Here is a 22,573-nt window from a genome sequence, read left to right as displayed (position 1 = left end):
CCTACCTTCAAACTCAGTACCTCTTTGCTTGACATCATGGGAAAATCAAAAGAAATTAGCCAAGACCTCCACAAGTCTGGTTCATCCTTGGGAGCAATTTCCAAATGCCTGAAGGTACTGTCACTCGTTCATCTGTACAAACAATAGTACGCAAGTATAAACACCATGGGACCATGCAGCCGTCATACCGCTCAGGAAGGAGACGCGTTCTGTCTCCTAGAGATGAACATACTTTGGTGCGAAAAGTGCAAATCAATCCCAGAACAACAGCAAAGGACCTTATGAAGATGCTGGAGGAAACAGGTACAAAGTATCTATATCCACAGTAAAACGAGTCCTATATCGACATAACCTGAAAGGCCGCTAGGCAAGGAAGAAGCCACCGCTCCAAAACCGCCATAAAAAAGCCAGACTACGGTTTGCAACTGCACATGGGGACAAATATCGTACTTTTTGGAGAAATGTCCTCTGGTCTGATGAAACAAAAATAGACCTGTTTGGCCATAATGACCATCGTTATGTTTGGAGGAAAAAGGGGGAGGCTTGCAAGCCGAAGAACACCATCCCAACTGTGAAGCACAGGGGTGGCAGCATCATGTTGTGGGGTGATTTGCTGTAGGAGGGACTGGTGCACTTCACAAAATGGAAGGCATCATGAGGTAGGAAAATTATGTGGAAGCAACATCTCAAGACATCAGTCAGGAAGTTAAAGCTTGGTCGCAAATGGGTCTTTCAAGTGGACAATGATCCCAAGCATACTTCCAAAGTTGTGGAAAAATGGCTTAAGGACAACAAAGTCAAGGTATTGGAGTGGCCATCACAAAGCCCTGACCTCCATCCTATGGAACATTTGTGTGCAGAACTGAATAAGCGTGTGCGAGCAAGGAGGCCTACAAGCCTGACTCAGTTACACCAGCTCTGTCAGGAGGAATGGGCCAAAATTCACCCAAATTATTGTGGGAAGCTTGTGGAAGGCTACCCGAAATGTTTGACCCAAGTTAAATAATTTGAAGGCAATGCTACCAAATGCTAATTGAGTGTATGTAAACTTCTGACCCACTGGGAATGTGATGAAAGAGATAAAAGCTGAAATAAATAATTCTCTACTATTATTCTGGCATTTCACATTCTTAAAATAAAGTGGTGATCCTAACTGACCTAAGACAGGGAATTGTTACTAGGAGAAAATTACAGGAATTGTGAAAAACTGAGTTTAAATGTATTTGGCTAAGGTGTATGTAAACTTCCCGACTTCCACTGTCCTCCAAAAGGAAAATTAGCCATACATTCCTACAAAACCCAAACCTTTATCATTGATTTTCAAATCTCATTCATCATTCTTCTTAGAAATGACTTCAGATATTCTTTGAAATACTTTTTTTGTGATTTATCTTGGTTGCTCTAGACGACTGCCTCTAGAGTAGCAGTTATGTTTCTTAAGAGGAATATGACAGATTATATTCTATTGTATCAGACAAGACAGAGTAACACACTATCTAAATGTTATCAATACCCTATTGAAGTACCAGTACTGTACCAGCCGTACCAATAATGATGCACTAAGATTCTGTATGTACATTTTGTTATGATATTACCAATGTAATTAACTATTTTAATCTATTGAAATAGCAATATTTGACATGTGCAATAATATATTTAAATTGAGCATTAATGAACAGAAGTATTATATGTATGTAGGCCTACATTCAGGCATACAAAGATATTGAGTATGTATACCTTACATGCATAGATACATATATCATATGATCATACATACAGAACTCATACACTTAAAGGTTTTTTTTCAGGTCCCATTCTGTATCAATTGAAACCATATCAACATACATTATACTGAGACTTCTGCATGTACGACCATGGATACTGTAAATCCCTAAATACCATAGATACAGCGTATACAGTACTGTAAAAATAGTTTATAACTTATGTATTTGACTTACACATGGCTGTATAGTGTTTGAGACTTGAACAAAAATGTTAATCATGCAGATAGATGGATTGGTGCAATTTATCTAAAGTGTTAAGATTTCTATCTCTTATAATTTTGCAATATGTCATTGGTTTAACTTTTGATCTGCTGTAAATCATAGGAGACAGAATGGTAAATGGTGTCGTTGTTTGCTAAAGTTAGAGCTTTGAGGGAGTCATTTTTTTGAGATACGATGTGGAACAAGAATTGTTCACTATCATAAGATTGCCTCTCTTTTGGCATTGTAGCAAGTATAATATTGGTAGTCTGTATAGATGTACAGTATAATATTACATCAGTATTACTTTGAAAGTTCTCTGTGCACTGTGCAATAAAGCCATTTGGATTGATATGGCAAATAGCAGGACATAGTGAGGGTTTACTGTTGATGTACATATAATTGACTACATATCAGGTGACCTTTGACTCACCCGATCTCCTGCCTTATTTCTCTGTCACAGCCAATTCAGACATCATGACCTGTCCCTGACCTCATATTGACAAAAACCCACATTGTTTTGACTGTGTGTAAGACTTGACCTGACAAGCACACTAGTTGAACTTGAAGTAAATAGATATACAGGTTTAGTTTTGGTACCTATCACCCATGTGAATCACTGTCTGCCTTCTGTAGAATTCTACTGTATACTCATGTTACATTTCATTGTTTCTTAGATCAGTGCCAAAGTTTCTGTCAGTGCATACGTTTGATTCCTTTTCCCTTTGTTATTTTTGTCCAATAAATCCCTGTACATTATTTATGTAATAAAACATCTAACACGAATGTCTGAAACTTCACCTGTGGATTTTCATTATTTATTCATGTTAAGCATCAATTTAGTTGTAGTATGTTAAGCATAAAGATATTCAGAGACTGCTTTCTCTGCGGAAATGCTACAGCTGGATATGGTGGCATATGACAATTAGTGATATGTTATCCTCTGTCCAAACCAACCACGCATTTTGAAATAGTTTGACTAAAATGTGTGCCAACATTAAAATGTATTTCTGTTTTTAGCTTGTCTTATTGGCTCAGTTTTTGCACCAGTCACATTGGCCGTCTGGTCCACACTTTCCCTTTTGCCGCTGCACAATGTCTTATACAGTTCTTTCAGAAAGTATTCATACCCCTTGACTTATTCCACTTTTTTTTTTACATCCTGAATTCAAAATGGATTCAATTTTATTTTTTTCTCACCCATCTACACACGATACCACATAATGACAAAGTGAAAACTTGTTTTAGCTAATTTATTGAAATACAGAAATATGTCATTTACATAAGTATTCACAACCCTGAGTCAATATGCTGTATGTTAGACTCACCTTTGGCATCGATTACAGCTGAGTCTTTGTCTCTAAGAGCTTTGCACACCTCGATTGTACAACATTTGCACATTATTATAAAAAAAATTCAAGCTCTGTCAAGCTGGTTGTTGATTGTTGTTAGACAACCATTTTCAGGTCTTTTCATTCATTTCCTAGCCGATTCAAGTCAAAAATGTAATTAGGCCACTCAGGAACATTCAATGTTGTATTGGTAAGCAACTCCCGTGTATATTTGGCCTGGTGTTTTTGGTTATTGTCCTGCTGAAAGGTCAATTTGTCTCCGGTGTCTGTCTGGAAAGCAGACTTAACCAGGTTTTTCTCTAGGATTTTGCCTGTGCTTAGCTCTATATTCAATTTCTTTTATCCTAAAAAACTCCATTGTCCTTGCTGATGACAAGCATGCCCATAACATGACGCAGCCACCACTATGCTTGAAAATATGGACAGTGGTAATCAGTGATGTGTTGTTTTGGATTTGCCCCAAACATAACGCTTTGTATTCAGGACTTAAAGTTAACATTTTTTACATTTTTTGCAGTTTTATTGTCTGTTGTTGCTCCTGTCTCAGTTTTCGCTTATCACAGCCATTAAACGCTGTAACTGTTTTGAAGTCACCTTTGGCCTCATTGTGAAATCCCTGAGCGGTTTCCTTCCTCTCCGGCAAATGAGTTAGGAAGGATGCCTGTATCTTTGTAGTGACTGGGTGTATTGATACAGCGTCCAAAGTGTAATAATAACTTCACCATGCTCAAAGTCATATTCAATGTCTGCTTTTATATTTGTTTATCTACCAATAGGTGCCCCTATTTGCCACCATGCTCAAAGTGATATTCAATGTCTGCTTTTATATTTGTTTATCTACCAATAGGTGCCCCTATTTGCCACCATGCTCAAAGTGATATTCAATGTCTGCTTTTATATTTGTTCATCTACCAATAGGTGCCCCTATTTGCCACCATGCTCAAAGTGATATTCAATGTCTGCTTTTATATTTGTTCATCTACCAATAGGTGCCCCTATTTGCCACCATGCTCAAAGTGATATTCAATGTCTGCTTTTATATTTGTTTATCTACCAATAGGTGCCCCTATTTGCCACCATGCTCAAAGTGATATTCAATGTCTGCGTTTATATTTGTTTATCTACCAATAGGTGCCCCTATTTGCCAGGCATTGAAAAACCTGAATCTGTGTTTGAAATTCACTGCTCGAATGAGTGACCTTACAGATAATTGTATGTGTGGGTACAGAGATGAGGTAATCATTCAAAAATCTTGTTAAACAATATTATGAGTCCATGTAACTTATTATGTGACTTCGTAAGCACAGTTTTACTCCGGAATTTATTGCCATAACGAAGGGGTTGAATACTTATTGACTCGAGACATTTCAGCTTTTCATTTTAAATTCATTTGTAAACATTTCTAAAAACATAATTCCACTTTGACATTGTGGGGTATTGTGTGTAAGCCAGTGACAGATCTCAATGTAATCCATTTTAAATGTGGAAAAAGTCACGGGTGTGAATACCTTTTGAAGGCGCTGTATATAAATGTGTCATTCATTTTGTGCAATTAGTCCTCTCTCAGCATTCTGTTAATCTCAGGAGTTTAACGCTCTGAAGTTCATCCACCTTGTCAGCAATTTCACAGCTTTTCTGTGTGACTTCAAATTAAAACAACCATGTCGTTCAGGCGGAAAGTAGATGTGATAAGATTGAAAGATAATGAAATATATAATGAGCAAAGCAGAAGAATTTCATTACCTCAGAAATACCGACCAGGTAGGAGTTAGGATGTCATATGTACTCTTGTTCATTGAATCTCCATCACCAAACAGCTGATCACCATCTTGGATTTGACTTCATGATTGCAGTGACTTTTAATTGATCCTTCACCTTTTGTGTCTGTTGAAGAAAATATCAGAACCATTGCCTTGAATGATGCAGATCTTGAAATTCCAAAGGCAAGTAATTAATGATCCATGTTCCCCTCTCTGGAAAATAATTCTGATGCTGAGTAATCGTGTCTAAAGATGAATTTGCATGGCAAGAAAAATATTCTATGGAGACTGTAGCAATAAGCTTCCCATATCCCTGTAAGCCAACCCTTTTTGAAATGGTTATAACAAGGATTTGGAATCTCTATCATGTTGCGTCAGTTCAACTATTCCATGAGGATGAACTATTAATTAAACCCCCTTCAGAACACGATGACCGGCAAAACACCACAATCTAGACATCATTAGGCATGATTAAATTGGAAAATACCCTGAATTGGACAGACACATCATGCTGAATCCCTTGGGAAACATGGAAATATGCACCTCAACTGCCTCAAAAATGCTTCCTCGTATTACTGAAGCAGTGTATGTTAAACAGCTACAGCATTGGTTGAATAGATTATAATTTGGCTACCAGAGGTTATAACAACGCTACTATAAACCAGGTAATGGGTATAATTGACAAATCAACGTTTGTCAGGGTAATGACAGGTGCAGCTTGCACCTGGACAGTCTTTATAAGCCTTACGCATTGCACTTAGCTACTTAGTGTCTACTTAACTCACAATTCTCTCAACTGTTTGAACTCTCTCTCTCTCTCTCTTAGACTTATGGCTGTGGAGGATGAGATAAGGGGAGGAGCCATCATTGAGCCGCCAAAAGCTAACGTTAGGGTCTTCGCCGATCAGGTCTGTGATTTTCTTCTTCCGGTCGCCATGTCTGTAGGATGGCCTGTGTCTATCTCTCTATCCTTCTCTATGTTGTTTTCATTTCTTTGTTGATTTGTCCCTTTTATTTTGTCTAGACAAGTCCTTGGGTTTGGGTGAGACTGTCATTTGTCTGTCAATCCATTTAGGTGCTTTGAAAGTCAAAGAACGTCTGTTTACATCTCGTGTCTGTCTCTCAATCAGTCTGTTTATATTACGTCTGACCACATCCAGGTTGTAATCAAATCAGCGTCTGTGATAACTGTACATCTCAGACACGTCTATCAACTTTGTGTGAACTATATGTATTAAGTCAAGTTGTATTACCAGTCCAACACAAATGCAAGACATAATACACAACTATTAAACAGTTTTGGTCCTGAGGATGAGTTAATTTGTCAGGGCGACAACATCTCCAGCAACCACACACAATGTCTCACGGTCCATGCTTTTAGCCAGCCACTCATCATCTCCTGTCAAACCGGGCAGGCTCACCCTCAAGCCTGAGTCATGCTGCAAAGACATACCAGCTTTCAGTGTGTGTGTGTGTGTGTGTATATGTGTCTGTGTGTGTGTGAAAGAGAGATAGTGTGTCAAACCCCAATGTCTCTTGCAAATGACATCACATATGTATGCTCAAGCTTCTTCCATTCCTTTAAATCAAATCCCTGTTCCACCAGAAGATGAGTCCCACCCAACCGCTTCCCCAATCCAAACTCCTTCATCCCAATTCTTCACACTGAGCATGTCAACGTCAAGTTGTATTACCAATCTAACACAAATGCAAGACAGACATAATACACAACTATTGAACAGTTTGAGTCCTGAGGATGAGTTCATTTGTCAGGCCGACAACGTCTCCAACATCCCACACTCAATGTCTCTCGGTCCATGCTTTTAGCCAGCCACACATCAACTCCTGTCAAACCGGTCAAGCCCACCCTCAATCATGAGTCATGCTGCAAAGACATGCCAGATTTTTCTCTCTCTCTCTGTGTGTGTGTGTGTCTGTGTGTGTGTGTGTGTGTGTGTGTGTGTGTGTGTGTGTGTCTGTGTCTGTGTCTGTGTGTGTGTATGTGTGTGTGTGTGTAAAAGAGCGAGAGAGAGTGAGTATGTGTCAAACCACAATGTCTCTTGCAAACAACATGACACATGTACGCTCAAGCTTCGCTGAATCCCACCCAGCCGCTTCCCCAATCTAAACTTCTTTATCCATATCTGAATCAAATCAGACTCAAGAGGCAACAGATATAATACATTTTCTGACATCCAGAGATAAAAACAAAAGCAGAAGGTTTGAGCGGTGTGAACAGACAGGGCTCCCGCTATGTCCCAGATAAGAATACAGCTGAATGCAGCACCCCTGCAAGGCTTTAAACGGTAACGGCTTCAGCCATGCTTCCTCGAGTGAGCAGTGATCCAATGCGTCTCTGCTGTTATTTCTCCATTCAGTACACAGCTCCCCCAGAGAGGGAGAGGAAGGACGGGAGGGAGAGGAAGAGAGGGAGAGATTAGCCAGAAAGGCTTAGAAACTGTGGTTGAAAGGGGGTAAAGCCGTCCAGCGATGCGTGGCGTTGTGTTCAGTTGCCAGACAAGTAGCAGACCAAAGAGTTTTTGCGCTCGCGTTGGTTACACTCAGTCGACCGTGGCCAGCCTGTGGTTGACATGTAGTTGCGGGGAGTGTCATGGTAGACTTGGCCTACAGCCTCACACAGCGTTGCTGTCGGAATCTATTTGTCCTTTCTGAGGGCTGAGAGACACAGTTGGATTAGCTCTTCTCAAGAGGTTGTAGTAGCGTTCAAGGCTGTGCATCCATCTTGACATTGGTTTTGTTTCCAAGCTGGAAGAGGAAGATTTGCTATCTAACATGAGCTGTTTGGGTCTCTTCCGAGACACCGTATCACAAATCACAGCAGTCCAACATGGATCTTCTGGTACCATTCGTTATTTCCATGTCATGCTTCCACCCAAGTTCTCTTTTCTCATGCTAATTGTTCATTGTCATGCAACCAGGCAAACCTTACTGTGTATCTCCATTGTTCTGAAGGCTATAGTCAAGAAGATTATTAAAGGAAAGCGTAAATTGTTGTGGACCATTACATTCCCATCATGGCTATGCCCAAGCAGAGCATGTTGGCATGTGTTAATGATTGCGTTTCCAATATCTGTCATTATTTGCAGTGAGGTGGCTACCATACAATCACTTGTCCATCACCATGGCAGCAACAGGTGTTTAATGCTAGGTGTCTAGGTGGGGGTGTCGGTGACTCATAGGGTTCACGTCATCTTTATTGTCCCAACAGTGGGCAGTTCACTCAGCATTCAGCTTTTTACGTGCAATTTGTGGATACAACTTCCAAGAGCATTATGTTGAGAATACCTCCACCCCATCTCTAGTAAATATCTGGTTTTAATGGGATTTCATTGTCAAACTTGATTAAATTAGTTAATTTAGCTTCTAATGTTTGTAATTTCCACTTTAAAATGTGCAACTAGTGGTAGCACTCTTGAAAGTACAGTAGATCAACCTGTCCTTGTAATGACTCGTAACAAATAAATCATCCTTTGGATGTTGTACTCTACATATCCTTTCCAACTTAATGTTGTATGTTCCATGCATCATTGTGAGTATAATGCATGTCTCACTGTACCTGGTTATCCCTATTCCATCAGTTATCTACTGTCTCTAAATCCTTGTATGTGTTATGTGTCATTCAACATTTTTTATGTGTATGCATATTTATATTGTTTAACTCTGTTTTTTAATACTATTTATTCCTTGTTGCAGTAATAGTTGTGTTTATTACTTTTGCCAATGATTACTGCATGTTTAGCAGTAGCATGACCTTTCGCCTCAACTTCTAACCCCTCAGCATCAGAAGAGATCAGAGATACAATTTTTCTTAAGACTTTTCAGTCTTTGGATCAATGAATGACATTTAGCTTGATTTAAAATTCAACTATCTTTATTGCTAAACCAACTCAGTGGCCTTGTTGTTAGAGTGTCCGCCCTGTGACTGGAATGTTGGGAGTTCGATCCTCGGCCAAAGACTAAAAATGGGACCCAATGTGTCTCTGCTTGGCTCAGCATTAAGGAGATAGGTTGGGGGATATGCCCCTGCGATTGAGTAGCATCCTTTCCGGAGGGTGTACTTGTACATCAAGCTGCCTCATGTTCTGGCTTGCACAAGATGGCTACTTACCATCTTCACTGCTGCATGTGTGTATCAACAGCCTTGGTTTTCTTCCTCAGCATGCAGACTTGGTTGACATGTTGGGCCCTCTTGTGCTTTCAGGCTGCTGGGTTTGTGTTGGCGCGAATGTGGTGTGTGTTCCTTTGTGTTTGTGTGTGTCCTGTTGGCGTTGAGTATCCCTAATGCTCCTCGACACCCAACTTCTACCATTTACTTCCTTCAGTGCACACATGCCTAGCCTCTCCTTTTCTCTATCGTTCCTCTCCTCTTCTCCTGTGTTGATGAGATACGGTGATTTCTCTTAGGGGAGGCGCCAATCCATCCTAGTGCAGCCCCGTCTCGCGCCCGTCCCACCCCGAGTACAAAGGTAATAAACCAACCAGCATACACTTCAGTGGTACTGCCTCTCTCCATCCATACATTCTGCCTCTTCACTTTGATTCCTCCACTGTACTGTATGTGCATCACTGTCCGCATGCAGCACCAACAGAAGCACTAATTGATTTACACAGACATGTCTTATACAGAAAATCACACGTCTTATAAACGGCAATATTCTTTCTTTACCTATTGTTCACATTATTTTGGTTATTTTGATTTTGTCAACAGCAATTTGAATAATGTCGAGCTTTACTGTAAAAGAAAATCAATAAATGCTGGAGCCGAAATATCAACCCAGATTCTGGGGTAGACATAACATAGTAAACAAAAATCTGGGACACTCAAATTAGTATGATCGTTACGTATGGTATGTACTAATATGTCCATCATCCATTTCGTGTGATATATTACAATTCATAAAATATGCTACAAATTTGCAATACGTATGATATGTTAAGAATTCCAATTTGTTGTGGCTAATGTTAAGACGGTGGCTAGATGGTTCAAGCTAACGTTAGCTAGGTGGCTATGTTAGCTAGGCTAGGGGTTAGGCGTTACGGTTAAGGTCAGGAGTTGAAAGAGCTAGGGGAAGGGGAAGCTAACAAGTAGTTGCAAAGTAGCTATACGCTCAACCATCCACCCCGACCAACTACAATCCTTTAATTTTTGCCTTAAATAACCTTCGGCCTGATGTAACCAAACATAACATATCATGCTAATTTGAGTGTACCGGATTTTCGTTTACTTTTACATCTAGTCTGAGGCCAGGCTGGACAGTGCCTTTGGAAAGTATTCAGACCCCTTGACCTTACGTTACAGCCTTAATTTAAATTATTTATTTTTAAAATCCTCAGCAATCTGCACACAATACCCCATAATGACAAAGCCAAAACAGGTTTTTAGAAATGTGTGCAAATGTATAAAACATTAAAAACATTAACTTACAGTATTTACATACAAGTATTCAGACCTTTTGCTATGAGACTCGAAATTGAGCTCAGGTGCATCCTGTTTCCATTGATCATCCTTGAGATGTATCTACAACTTGATCAGAGTCCACCTGTGGTAAATTCAATTGATTGGACATAATTTGGAAAGGCACACACCTGTCTATATAAGGTCCACCAGTTGACAGTGCATGTCAGAGCAAAAACCAAGCCTTGAGGTCGAATGAGTTGTCTGTAGAGCTCCGAGACAGGATTGTGTCGAGGCACAGATCTGGGGAAGAGTACCAACACATTTCTGCAGTATTGAAGGTCCCCAAGAACACAGTGGCCTCCATCATCCTTAAATTGAAGAAGTTTGGACCCACCAAGACTCTTCATAGAGCTGGACGCTCAGGGAGGTGACCAAGAACCGATGGCCACTCTGACAGAGCTCTAGAGTTCCTCTGTGGAGATGGGAAAACCTTCCAGAAGGACAACCATCTCTGCAGCATTCCACCAATCAGACCTTCATGGTAGAGTGGCCAGACGGAAGCCCCTCCTCAGTAAAAGGCACATGACAGCCTGCTTGGAGTTTGCCAAAAGGCAACAAAAGGACTCTCAGAACATGAGAAACAAGATTGTCTGGTCTGATGAAACCAAGATTGAACTCTTTGGCTTGAATGCAAAGCGTCACATCTGGAGGAAACCTGGCACCATCCCTATGGTGAAGCATGGTGGTAGCATCATGCTCTGGCGATGTTTTTCAGAGGCAGGGACTGGGAGACTAGTCAAAATCGAGGCAAAGATGAACGGAGCAAAGTACAGAGAGATCCTTGATGAAAACCTGCTGCAGAGCGTTCAGGACCTCAGACTGGGACAAAAGTTCACCTTCCAACAGGACAACGACCCTAAGCACACGGCCAAGACAACGCAGGAGTGGCTTCGGGACAAGTCTCTGAATGTCCTTGAACCCGATCGAACATCTCTGGAGAGACCTGAAAATAGCTGTAATGCAACGCTCCCCATCCAACCCGCCAGAGCTTGAGATGATCTGCAGAGAAGAATGGGAGAAACTCACTAAATACAGGTGTGCCAAGCTTGTAGCATCATACCCAAGAAGACTCGAGGCTGTAATCTGAATACTTATAAAAATGTGATATTCCATTTTTTTTATTTCAAAAATAAACTAAAAACCTGTTTTTGCTTCGTCATTATGGGGTATTGAGTGTAGATTTATGGGGGGGCGATTTAATCAATTTTAGAATAAGTCTGCAACATAACAACATCTTGAAAAAGTCAAGTGGTTTGAATACTTTCCAAAGGCACTGTACAGTGTAGCACTATATATTGGACATTTGGATTTATGTATTGTACAGATTTAAAATACACATACTATATACATTAATGTATGTTACTCTTACACCACTCAGACAAATATGCCAACATTATTTGCACAAATTCAGTCATATACGGAGACTTCCTAAACGTGTAACTTTTTGCATTAGGTAAATTGCTTACCCTCTGGATTCAAACCATAAAACTCCAGCAATCAATGGTAGAATTCCTGACCGAGATGCATCAAAATGTTCAGCTGTTTAATTCAATGCTCCATTTCAATGCTCCACTATTATCAAATGTTGGCATTTGCAAAACCTTGCAACTCCTTCATCCTTCTTAACATCCTTCATCCTTGTTCATCCCTCCACTACTTTTTTATTTCAATTTCCCTGTGTTGTTTTGGGATGATACACAAACTGTTTGATCAGAATATATATATATTTTTTACATTTATTTTACCTTTATTTAACTAGGCAAGTCAGTTAAGAACAAATTCTTATTTTCAATGACGGCCTAGGAACAGTGGGTAACTGCCTGTTCAGGGGCAGAATGACAGATTTGTACCTTGTCAGCTCGGGGATTTGAACTTGCAACCTTCCGGTTACTAGTCCAACTCTAACCACTAGGCTACCCTGCCTTGCTGGTAGTAATATATACTTAGGTCTAGATTCAATCAGATTGACAGCCTTAGTCTCCCAGCCGTTGTTTAGCGGTGTCGGAGGTGGAACTGCATTAGAGTTGTCAAATCCACAAGTGGCAACGAAACCACACTCAACGTAATCCGACGAATTCCATGCAGCCGCATTAGAGGTTTATGCAGCCGCGTTACCAATCAAACACTCAAATTAGATTGATAGGCTATTCATCTCTATACATTAGCATAACATCAATGAATGGACATTTGAGAGTCATTATTTCTAACATCGATAGAGCCTACAATTTCTAGCGCCGTTTTGAACTTCTAATGCGGTAGGGATAACAAGTAAGGGAGTGGTTTGTGACGGACAAAAGTACCCGCTCACCGATAGGTCAGCTCGCGGTAGGGATTATAAAACATTTGCTATGCAGATGTTGGCCAACGCTGGTTAACGATGGTTAATGATCGATCTGATTGAATCCAGGCCTTAGTTAGTTCCAGTTATGACAAAAAGCTTGACAATTCAGATACTCTATTAGGTACACGTACAAACACTGATGGCTCTGCTGCAGTAATACATATATATAGCTCTATTCCAAGAACCAATATCAACAAGGTAACTGACTACATCCATATACAACAATAACCCTGCTCAAATCAACAATCTCACCTACACACACTGCACGTGTCTCACAGAGGAACACGTTACAGTGGGTCATCAACATATCCATTCAATTCGACTCATCTCCCCTCCCACCACTCCCCAAAATAAATGACGGGAATTATGGGAAATCTCCGTATCTGACACAATTCTTTCCTGAAAATAAACAACTGGTGTGCGTATATGTCAATGTGTGTGTTTCTTGGAGAGTGTGTTTATATATTCCTGTGTGTATGTGTCCTGTATGTATATGGCACCTGAGCTCATAAGTTGATCCAATGTTCATGTATTGTCATTGTGAGTTTGATCAAGTGTGTCGCCAGTACTGTATTGTTGTTCTTTTTGCTCTGGGTCATACTTGGAGAGTTGTCTAGTATCTTTTATATGTATGTCAGTCATATACTACTGTTCTGGAATATTTGGTTGGTTTGTACATCTAATTTCCACAATGATATACCTAGTTTGAAACAGCAATTTATTAATAATTTCCTATTCATGTTGCTGGGTAAGAACATTTGAGAATTGTGTACCAAAGCATACTAACAATGCACTTAACATTGCACAATTCATCCACTATGTGTCGTTTTTGTCTACAATCTCCTAACTTTTATTAGTTGCAGCTTTTGTACAAACATAAACACCAAGTTGTTCAAGTAAGCAAACTCTGCACATATGGATCTTTAACAGTGAGTGATGCACGTTTGTTAAGTTGACTGGATCGCTGCTTCTTTTATTAGCATAGGGTGGCTACCTAGCAGCTAGCTAACTTTCTTATCATAACATATTCGCACAATTTCCCAGTTGTATTGTCAGGTCTGGCTAAACTTGGATAAATAATGTGAAAGGGTTTGTAGTCATTTTTGTAGAACTGGTTTGAAAGTAATCCAGCACTGGTAGAGAAATACCACTTGTTCCCCTTGTTTCCATAACCCATTTCCTGTTACTGTTGCTAGTACCAAGTAGGGAATGGGATTAGCATGTATGCTAACGGTAATATCTGTTGAAATTGGTTATCGCCGTGTGTTTTACAAGGTTCTGAGTGAGAAGAGAAAAGGTCTGCCAGTTCAATTACACTTTTTGGAGGACATTTTTTGTTCTCTTTCTAGAGATGGAAACACCTGCTACACACAATGGATACACCCACCCTGATTTTTAATGCTAATTAGTTTTGAAAACAAATGGCCTTTTTCCGACTAATTTCTGTACTGGATGCAGATCATAAAACCCTCTTGAAATACCTTTTTTTCTGACTTTCACTTCTCCAGTGCTTCGTTCACATCTTAAGACTTCATAGTCCTTGGTACATTCATATGAATGGTCTTTAGTCCTTAAAGTTCAATGAAGTTATTACACATTTGAGAAAATGTCAATTCACTCTATTTGTGTAGAAATCTTTTAAATGATTCCACATTGCTGTTTTTACTTGGATACGTTAGACACCATTTCCTTAATCGAACACAACCTCCATCAGTGCCAATAACCCAGCTATTTTCTTTCCTACTGCTCCAACACAGACTGCATTGAACAGGACTGGACATGATGACTTGCATTCAGAGCTTGATTTAATTAAGAACTGAAATCAATCTGGTATTTGCAATGACGTTATTCTGCGCCAATGTAGGTAAGGATAGATAGCAAAACCAAACTTTTGACTTATTCGCTTATTACAAATTCCAACCCAGTGCTTTACAGATTTGGTAAATGAATGAGCATCCATTGATAATTGGTCAATGGGTATGGCTTAGAAATTCTGATTGGTGGGTTAGACACAGTTGAGATTTTATTCAAGAGCTCTTGAATACTAGCTTCTTATTCGAGCTTTGTAGATCAGTATTTAGTCATTATGTTCTCCAATTCGCATCTAAAGTTCTAAGAATTAAAGTAACCCATCTGCATGTTAGACTATTATAATAATGCAATACTATAATATTATCATCTATAATGTTTTTATTTGAAAGTACTTATTACTATTTAAAGGTTAAAGTACTTATAAGGTTCAATGACGTGTGGGAATCAACCACACACTTGACAAGGGAACTAAGGTACATGTAAAAACAATATTGAATTTCTTCACATTTATTGTGGTCTTAGCTAAGCTTTCGGTGAACGCTTTTTATTCTTTATTTCTTTCTTTCTTCTTTCTGTGAAAGTTTTGCTCTGACAAAGGTCAATTGACTGAAAGCTTAACAAAAACCATGCTAAACATGAAATGTGCATGGATTTTAATGTGAGTAAGATTAATTAAGATGACACAATTGTATCTAGTTATAGAGTCATAAATATTTGTGTCACCATGGTTTTCAAGCCTTCACTGCAGTATATTTAAGCAATAAGGCACGAGGGGGTATGGTATAAGGCCAATATACCACAGCTAAGGGCTTTTCTTAGCATGACGCAATGCGGAGTGCCTGGATACAGCCCTTAGCCGTGGTATATTGACCATATACCACAAACCCCGAGGTGCCTTATTGCTATTATAAACTGGTTAGCAATGTAATTGTATACGGTCTGATATGGCACGGTTGTCAGCCAATCAGCATTCAGGGCTCGAACCACCCAGTTTATAATACAAATTAGAATGTATAGAAACTCCTTGAAATTAATCTCATTGGCTAAGATTGACACAACTCTCATTCTACTTGACTGCTCGGACTCCTTTTGACACCCGTCCCTGACTAGTACCCCCTTCTAACTCAGCATCATACGAAGATCAAGGAACTGACATGTTGGTCAACCCAAGATTGTAATTCCTTCCACCTTTTCCTTTTCTGACTGTATCCCCTCTCCTATGCTGTCCATCTCTACTGGTGTACCTCATACTTCTGCTCTGTAACTCATTTTCCTCTATTTCTCTTTCTCCGTTGTTCCTCCCATCCCTTGTCACTTATTTCTCTCCCTCCCTTACTCCCTTTGCTTTCTCACACAATCCTTTCTTTCTTTACCTCCTGCTTTGATCATTTCCTATCGGGACCAACATCACCCCACACTATTTCCTCCATTCTTTTCTTTCTACATTTGTAACTGATTCACCTATTTACTCTCTCCTCTACCCACATGTTTGTTCTTCACTGGCCTCCTCTTTTTATTTGATTATTCCTTGCTTGTTTATATCTCCCTCTCCTTCCATCCTCCCTGTTGCCTTCTCTCTACACATTTCCTGCTTCATATATGACTCTTTATATTGCCTCATTCTCTCTTTCCTGGATTGGCTGACTCCTTTACACCCTTGTCCATGCCACAAATCCCCCACTGAATGCCCCTTCTCCCACTCCCATCTCTCCCCTCTCCTACTCCTCTTCTCCCCTCCCTCTCTCTGTCTTGCTAGGGGGCCCAGCATTCCTCCCTGGGTTCAGCAGACCCCTGTGTGAATACTGAAGGTGGAAGAGGGGGAGGAGGAGAAAAAGAAGGCGAAAAAGAAGGAGGGATGACCACTGATCCTGACCCTACTATCTCTTCCTCGGGCATCTCCTCCACCAGCTTGCCCCGGAATGAGAATGGAGTCCCCTCCCCACCCGTAGACCCTCCTCCTCCCCCCACTCCTCATCTCCATCCCAATCCACCCCAGAATGGAGAGCTCCGTGACAACCCTACATCCTCCCCAGTGACAAGCACGGAGGCAGCTGAGAGCACTACAACAGCAGGACTGGGCATAGAGGAGAGGGAGCAGGTCAAAAACAACACAAAACCAAATCAGAGAGAGAAGACACAAATAAAAAAGTCTTGCCACATTTCCTTCCTTTTTTGAGGAGGATGAGATGACTGCAATCTTTCCAGTTTATTTTATGTGTACTCAAACCAGAGAGAGAAGAAATGTGTAGGGGGCAGCAGTCATTGTACATTTAACTGTACAGTACGTTCAGCATTATCACACAAGACAACAAAAGGGCTTTCCAATGGACCTAATTTCCGTCATGCTCAAACTGGGCTTTGGTCAGTATCTGTCTTGCAGGACAAGATAATGATACCTTTTAGTTATCGCTGACATTGTGGGATCCTCATGTACTGTTTCAATCGATCAAACTATAGAGCCTATAAAACACTGGTATAGGCCTAATCACCAAACCAAGCAACTATGTGAGATTTTGCTTTGTGTGTTTGTTTAATCAAATATAGACCGTAAGCAAACACTATATAACATCTCACTCCCTAAAGACTTATTAGTAGCCAATAGCATCCTACTATATACATGCGTGTAGTATCCCATAATTCCATCGATAAAGGTCTTGTCATTTCCTGTCCTGAAAACTCCAGCTCTCAAATTTCATTGGTAGAGATGTGGTCATCTGGCTTTGTAGTTTGGTTTCCTTAGTGCCTTTGAGTGTATTTTAACAGGGTTTTCAAATAACAGGCGGAGATGATATTGACAGAAAGATTATATTATTTGATGACAGTACATAAGCAGTCTTATTAAGATCCCAAAATAACTATGCTTTTTAAAATGCAGACTAACTACAGAGTGCAGAACAAGCAGAATACGGTTTCATTTTTGGGATTTCACAGACATGGCCTATGGCCTAAGGAAAGTGTGTGATGTTTTAAAAAAATGTGTTAATTAAGGGACTTCCCATTCGTGGACTGGACTCGTGCAATGTTTTCTCTTCTCGATCTCAGAACCTGTGTGTGATCAACTGGTGCTCCAGACACAAACAGTGCCATCTCCAAATCAAGTGTGTGTGTCATAGCGCTGCCTTTCATGTTTCCCACGGTCTGTATGTCTGTCTCTCTCACTCTGTCTGTTATTGTCAAGGTAGCCTATTTCTTTTATGTATTTGTCTGTTTGTTTGTTATGTGTGTCGTGTCCCTATGTGTGCAATTGTTTAATGGAGTGGGAGCTGGGTCCAGTAGGGTGCTTAAACCAAATGAGACAATAGCAAAGTTGTCAGGTAAAAAGTTTACCGGCAATTTGAAGTGGTTGAAAATATAAAAGGAATGCTATTTTTGGACCTTCAGTGTCCAGGCATATAACGTAGTCACTTGTAACACCTAGTACACTTCCAAAATTGTTGTCATGGCTTTTTCTGTTTAGTACCAAAACCGATTTATTTGATTCTTATTTTGGGGTAGCCAGTTAAGTCTAGCCTTAAGTGCCTGGGTCTCAGATAAACACATTTTGGCCAGTAGTCAGACAGTGCTCAGCCAAATGTATATGTGGCATAGACTTTCTTCATGTCGTTTCGAGGGACTGTTTTAAGTTAACGTAGCTGAGCATGATGAATGCTGATGTAACAACATTTTGAGAAAACAAAGTTTGTTAGGGGCATTGTTAGTAAAGAGTATTTCAAATCTAAAATACGTTACACCGTGCGCTTAAAGGAATTGATTGCTTTGTGTCACCTGTTCAGATATCACCTGTCAGTGAATACTGTGATACTGTGTTGTCATGTCCTCTTGTTTTGTGTATAACTTGTCCATTGTAATCTTTGTTTCGATGTGAATTTGGGTTTATTTTGGCCCTTTAAGATTCACACTGGTGGTGCTTTATAACTAGTTGGATAACATTCCTTAGCTGGCTTAGCGTCTCAAGAGCATTAACATGCTTCAGACAGTCCTGGTTTTGCAGAACCCAACGTCAGTCTTATTTAACTCTTGTATTTGATTAAGAGTCCATTTACTAAGTGCCAAATCCTAACTTGATTTATATTTTTGCAGTTCTCCCATTGGCATCATGCTTTACGAGTAAGTCTGAGTTTAACATGCAGATCTCAAGTTAGGATTCGGCACTTAGTGTATAGGGTCAAAATGGCTCTGCCAATGCTGTGTCAAATCAGTACTAGGGGATTAGCCATAACGTAGAGTGGGTGAGATTCAGAGATATGAGAGAGATTTAGCTATGAGTGTTGAATTAAAAGTTAACCAAATGTGATTATTAATAGGGAGAGTTTGATGTAGTTAGCTTAAGTCAGCTAATAGGGCTACCTTTCGAATGCCAAAACATTCATATCAGTAATAAAATGTATTTTAAAGCAACTAGGGCTTTACATCTGCATTGAGTAAAGATGTGGGACTATACAGGGTCACTGGTTGATATATGAGCATTGCCATTAATATACCTCAGAGATGCAGAATTGAGAGACTCAGGTAAACAAATAATTGCCTCAGAGCTGAATGCAAACTGACAGAGATTAATCCATCTTTGGAGTGACTGCCATCAGATACAGTGGTTGGTCCATCTATTACAAGATCTATCCCACTGGGCGAAAACTGGTTGAATCAACAGTGATTCCACATCATTTAAACAAAAAGGCTAAATGTGATGTAGTTATGAATTTCATTAGGGACGTTAGGGAATGTAGTATTTTTTTCACCCTACTTTTAACCTAAATCCAATGACATGGATTAAATTCACTTTAGTTGACAAGTCAACCAAATGTAAATCAAAATTAGACATTGAAATGACGTCTGTGCCCAGTGGGATGGCTATGATTGGATAGCAACTCATCAAGCACCTCCCCGTTCCTTCTCTCTCTGTTTTCCTTTTCTCCTCTTAGCCAATCACGCAGCTTCGTGGAGGACAATCTGGAACCTAATTGGCTGAGGCAACATGGGCAGCCCGCATGGCCTGGCCATATATCAAGAGCGCTCTCTCGTGATGCGATTGGCTGACAAAGGGAGAAGTTGGGCCATTGGTCCAATTCTCCTGACCTTAAGGATAGTCCAGAGCCACAGCTGACCATGTAAGGATCTGCTGTGTTATTTATCCTACTTTACTTGGGCCCTCTCTCTCTGATTGGATGGCTGGACAATCTGTATTTGATGCTTGTGATTAGATGTTTGGCACGTCTTTAAAAGAAAATCAATCTCGGGAAATGGTTTTGTTGGCTCATCAAGCATGTGAAGAACAGCTATGCAGATTGACATGATACTAACCTTTTTGGGATTGAGCAGTAAATAAAATGAGGGAGAGCTACTGTGTGTAAGATGCATTTCAAAGGTGCTGTAATCTTTCTTTCCTAACATTTTTTCAATGATCTCACAATGTTTCTTGCATTTTTCCTTCCTAACATTTTCTACAGTCCACCCACTATCTACCCATTTCTCTTTCTATCTATTCTTAACCATTTTCAACCACCTCAGTTTATGTTCACCCCTTTTAGACTTTTCTGCTCCTGTTCATATCTCCCATGGTTTCGGTTTTGTTCTTTCTTCTTTATCTCTATTAGTTTTACATTTAAAGGAAACTAATTATGCACAGCCTATTACAAGTGAAACTGCTACAAAACAAAATATTGCTTCAATTAAAACTTTGAAAAATGTAGACAATGCTAGGATTTATATTTCTATAATAATGCTTATTCTTACCGTAGTACTACAAAAACTATTCATTGGAAATCTTCCTGTGCAAATGTTTATTTCTTGATAATGACAAGACTCTAGTATCTCATGACAGTCCAGAAATGATCAATTTTGTATCAACTGAGTTTTCTTAAGACAATCTTATGGAACATTACACTTTTGTGGAGAAAGATTGCCCTGGGATTGTGATGGAAAAAAACACAAACTGTTGTTTTACCTGCTCCCCTCACAATGATTTGCACGTTGCAGTGACCTGTACCCCTCCACTTCTCTCTTGTAATCCCTGGAAGAGATATAAGAGGATGGATGTTGTTTCTCTACTTGACAATCGCTGGGGAGCTCTCCATTTTACAGACGATCTAAAACTCCTTAGAAGAGGACATCCTTACCATCACGTTTTTGTTTTCCTATTTCAGTCTCTGATGTAAGCTTAGTGGGGCAGACGCGAGTTTATCATGTTTTTCCAGTGTGGTGAGACCGAATTCTGGAGCCTAGTTTTTGTATAACTTCCATTTGATTTCTTTGTATGGACTCCACTGACACAGAAGCTAAATAAAACCCTGTGCCCTCCTTCGCCTCTGACCACTGAAAAATGACACATCAAAAGAGCGAGAGATTAGAGGTTAATACCTTTTAAGTGATTGAATGTGTGTGTATATACAGTGTGTGTACAGTTGTTGTGTATATACTGGATATGTGTGTGTATATAAAGTATGTCTATGTGTATATACAGTTTGTTTGTATATGCAGGGTGTACAGTTTTTTCCTCAATCCTCTAATCTCTCTCCCTTTCTTGTAAATTACATATTTGACTCCTCAAAGAGAAATGTTGGAGTGGAGAGGTTCACACTGGAAATTTAAAGGACAGCTGTCTGGGATGCACTTTCTGTGCAGACACTGACCAATCTGACACCTCTGAACACCTACACACCTAATTATGCCTCTCAAAACAATCTCTGGCTTGCACTCATTTTCTCATCAACTGAGGCATTTTTAAAAATGATATTTGGGTGACCAAGCAATGTTTGTACATATACAGTATATAGAAAAACTAAGATAATATTTCCAGTGACCTCCATCTCCTTTTTTAAAATTCCTGTAACTATTAGGATTCTTTCTTGTTATTTGATTTAAGTTTTACGTTCTCTACATTAAATGTTTGCAATGGTTGTCATTCTGATGTATATAATCCAGACAACCCTTATCTAATCTTTCCAATTTAGTTCCCCGAACTCTGCCTCTCATAGGCCCCTCTGTCAGGCTGAACATTTGGTTCAGATCACACTGTTACTTGTGAAGCAACTCTTCCATGCAAGTAACACCATGTTATTAGCCATTTCTTCAAGTTCTATTAAGTGTGCCTCCAACTCGCCAACCCTCCCTCACCCTTGAACCTTCAACCCCACAGGTCACTCATAGTCATACCCCTTGACAAGCCATAGTCCCCCAACCCCTCTATTTTTGTTTTAAAAAGGACAGACATTCGGGGATTTGTGTATATTAATGGAAAGAGTGATATTGAAGAGTGTATTGCCATTGTACATGGATTTGTTATGAATGTGGATATTCTAATGATTTAACTATTATTGTAATAATGATTATGATTATTGCCACTTTGATTTTGTTGATTCATTCCTTTGATGCGGTCAATAACAATTCCTTCATTTCATTTTTGAATAAGCCGGAATTTATATTTTTCGGGTGGGTGAATCTTGGAGATAGAAATACTTAAACAAATGAATAATAAACAAATAATTAACTTCTTAAATTAAGATGTGATATGTATTTTTTGTATCATTCCTACAGAACAGTCACCACAGTGAAAAATATCTTGAAACTCTTACTAGGCCTGTTGGCCATTTATGAGGCCTATTCTGGGGTCCAAATCAAGAGATATACCGTAGGTTACAGAATCATCATTAGATTATCACTGGACAACCAAAGACGCAGTATGCCAGTAAGATCATAGTAGTCAACGTTACCATAACCAATCACGTTTGCAAATATTATTTGCTGAGGCTGTTGGTGCATTTCATGTGAGATAAAAGTGAGGACTAGTCTTTTTAGTAAGTATTCACACCCCTTGACTTTTTCCACATTTTGTTGTGTTGCAGCCTGAA

The 22,573-nt window shown here is 39.7% G+C and overlaps 1 protein-coding gene across 7 annotated transcripts in view; it reads left to right on the top strand.

Moving 5' to 3' along the window:
* Positions 1-22,221, top strand: part of LOC112229665 (ras/Rap GTPase-activating protein SynGAP-like) — a 112,956-nt gene extending 90,735 nt beyond the window's left edge. For 4 of the 7 annotated variants that reach the window (XM_042311653.1, XM_042311645.1, XM_042311634.1 and 1 more), the window contains exons 20-21: positions 5,924-6,005; positions 16,486-19,741. In XM_042311653.1, the coding sequence (XP_042167587.1) occupies positions 5,924-6,005; positions 16,486-16,905 (502 nt within the window). In that variant the 3' untranslated portion in view covers positions 16,906-19,741. Of the gene's footprint in view, positions 1-5,923; positions 6,006-9,522; positions 9,585-16,485 lie in introns of all 7 variants that reach the window. The other 3 variants (XM_042311650.1, XM_042311661.1, XM_042311662.1) reach the window with 3 other exon arrangements.
* Positions 22,222-22,573: the final 352 nt, after the last annotated feature.

Source organism: Oncorhynchus tshawytscha, linkage group LG03, assembly GCF_018296145.1.
Source record: "Oncorhynchus tshawytscha isolate Ot180627B linkage group LG03, Otsh_v2.0, whole genome shotgun sequence".
Taxonomy (NCBI): domain Eukaryota; kingdom Metazoa; phylum Chordata; class Actinopteri; order Salmoniformes; family Salmonidae; genus Oncorhynchus; species Oncorhynchus tshawytscha.
The sequence above is the reverse complement of the archived record's forward strand: the minus strand, read 5'-3'. Positions and strand labels throughout refer to the sequence as shown.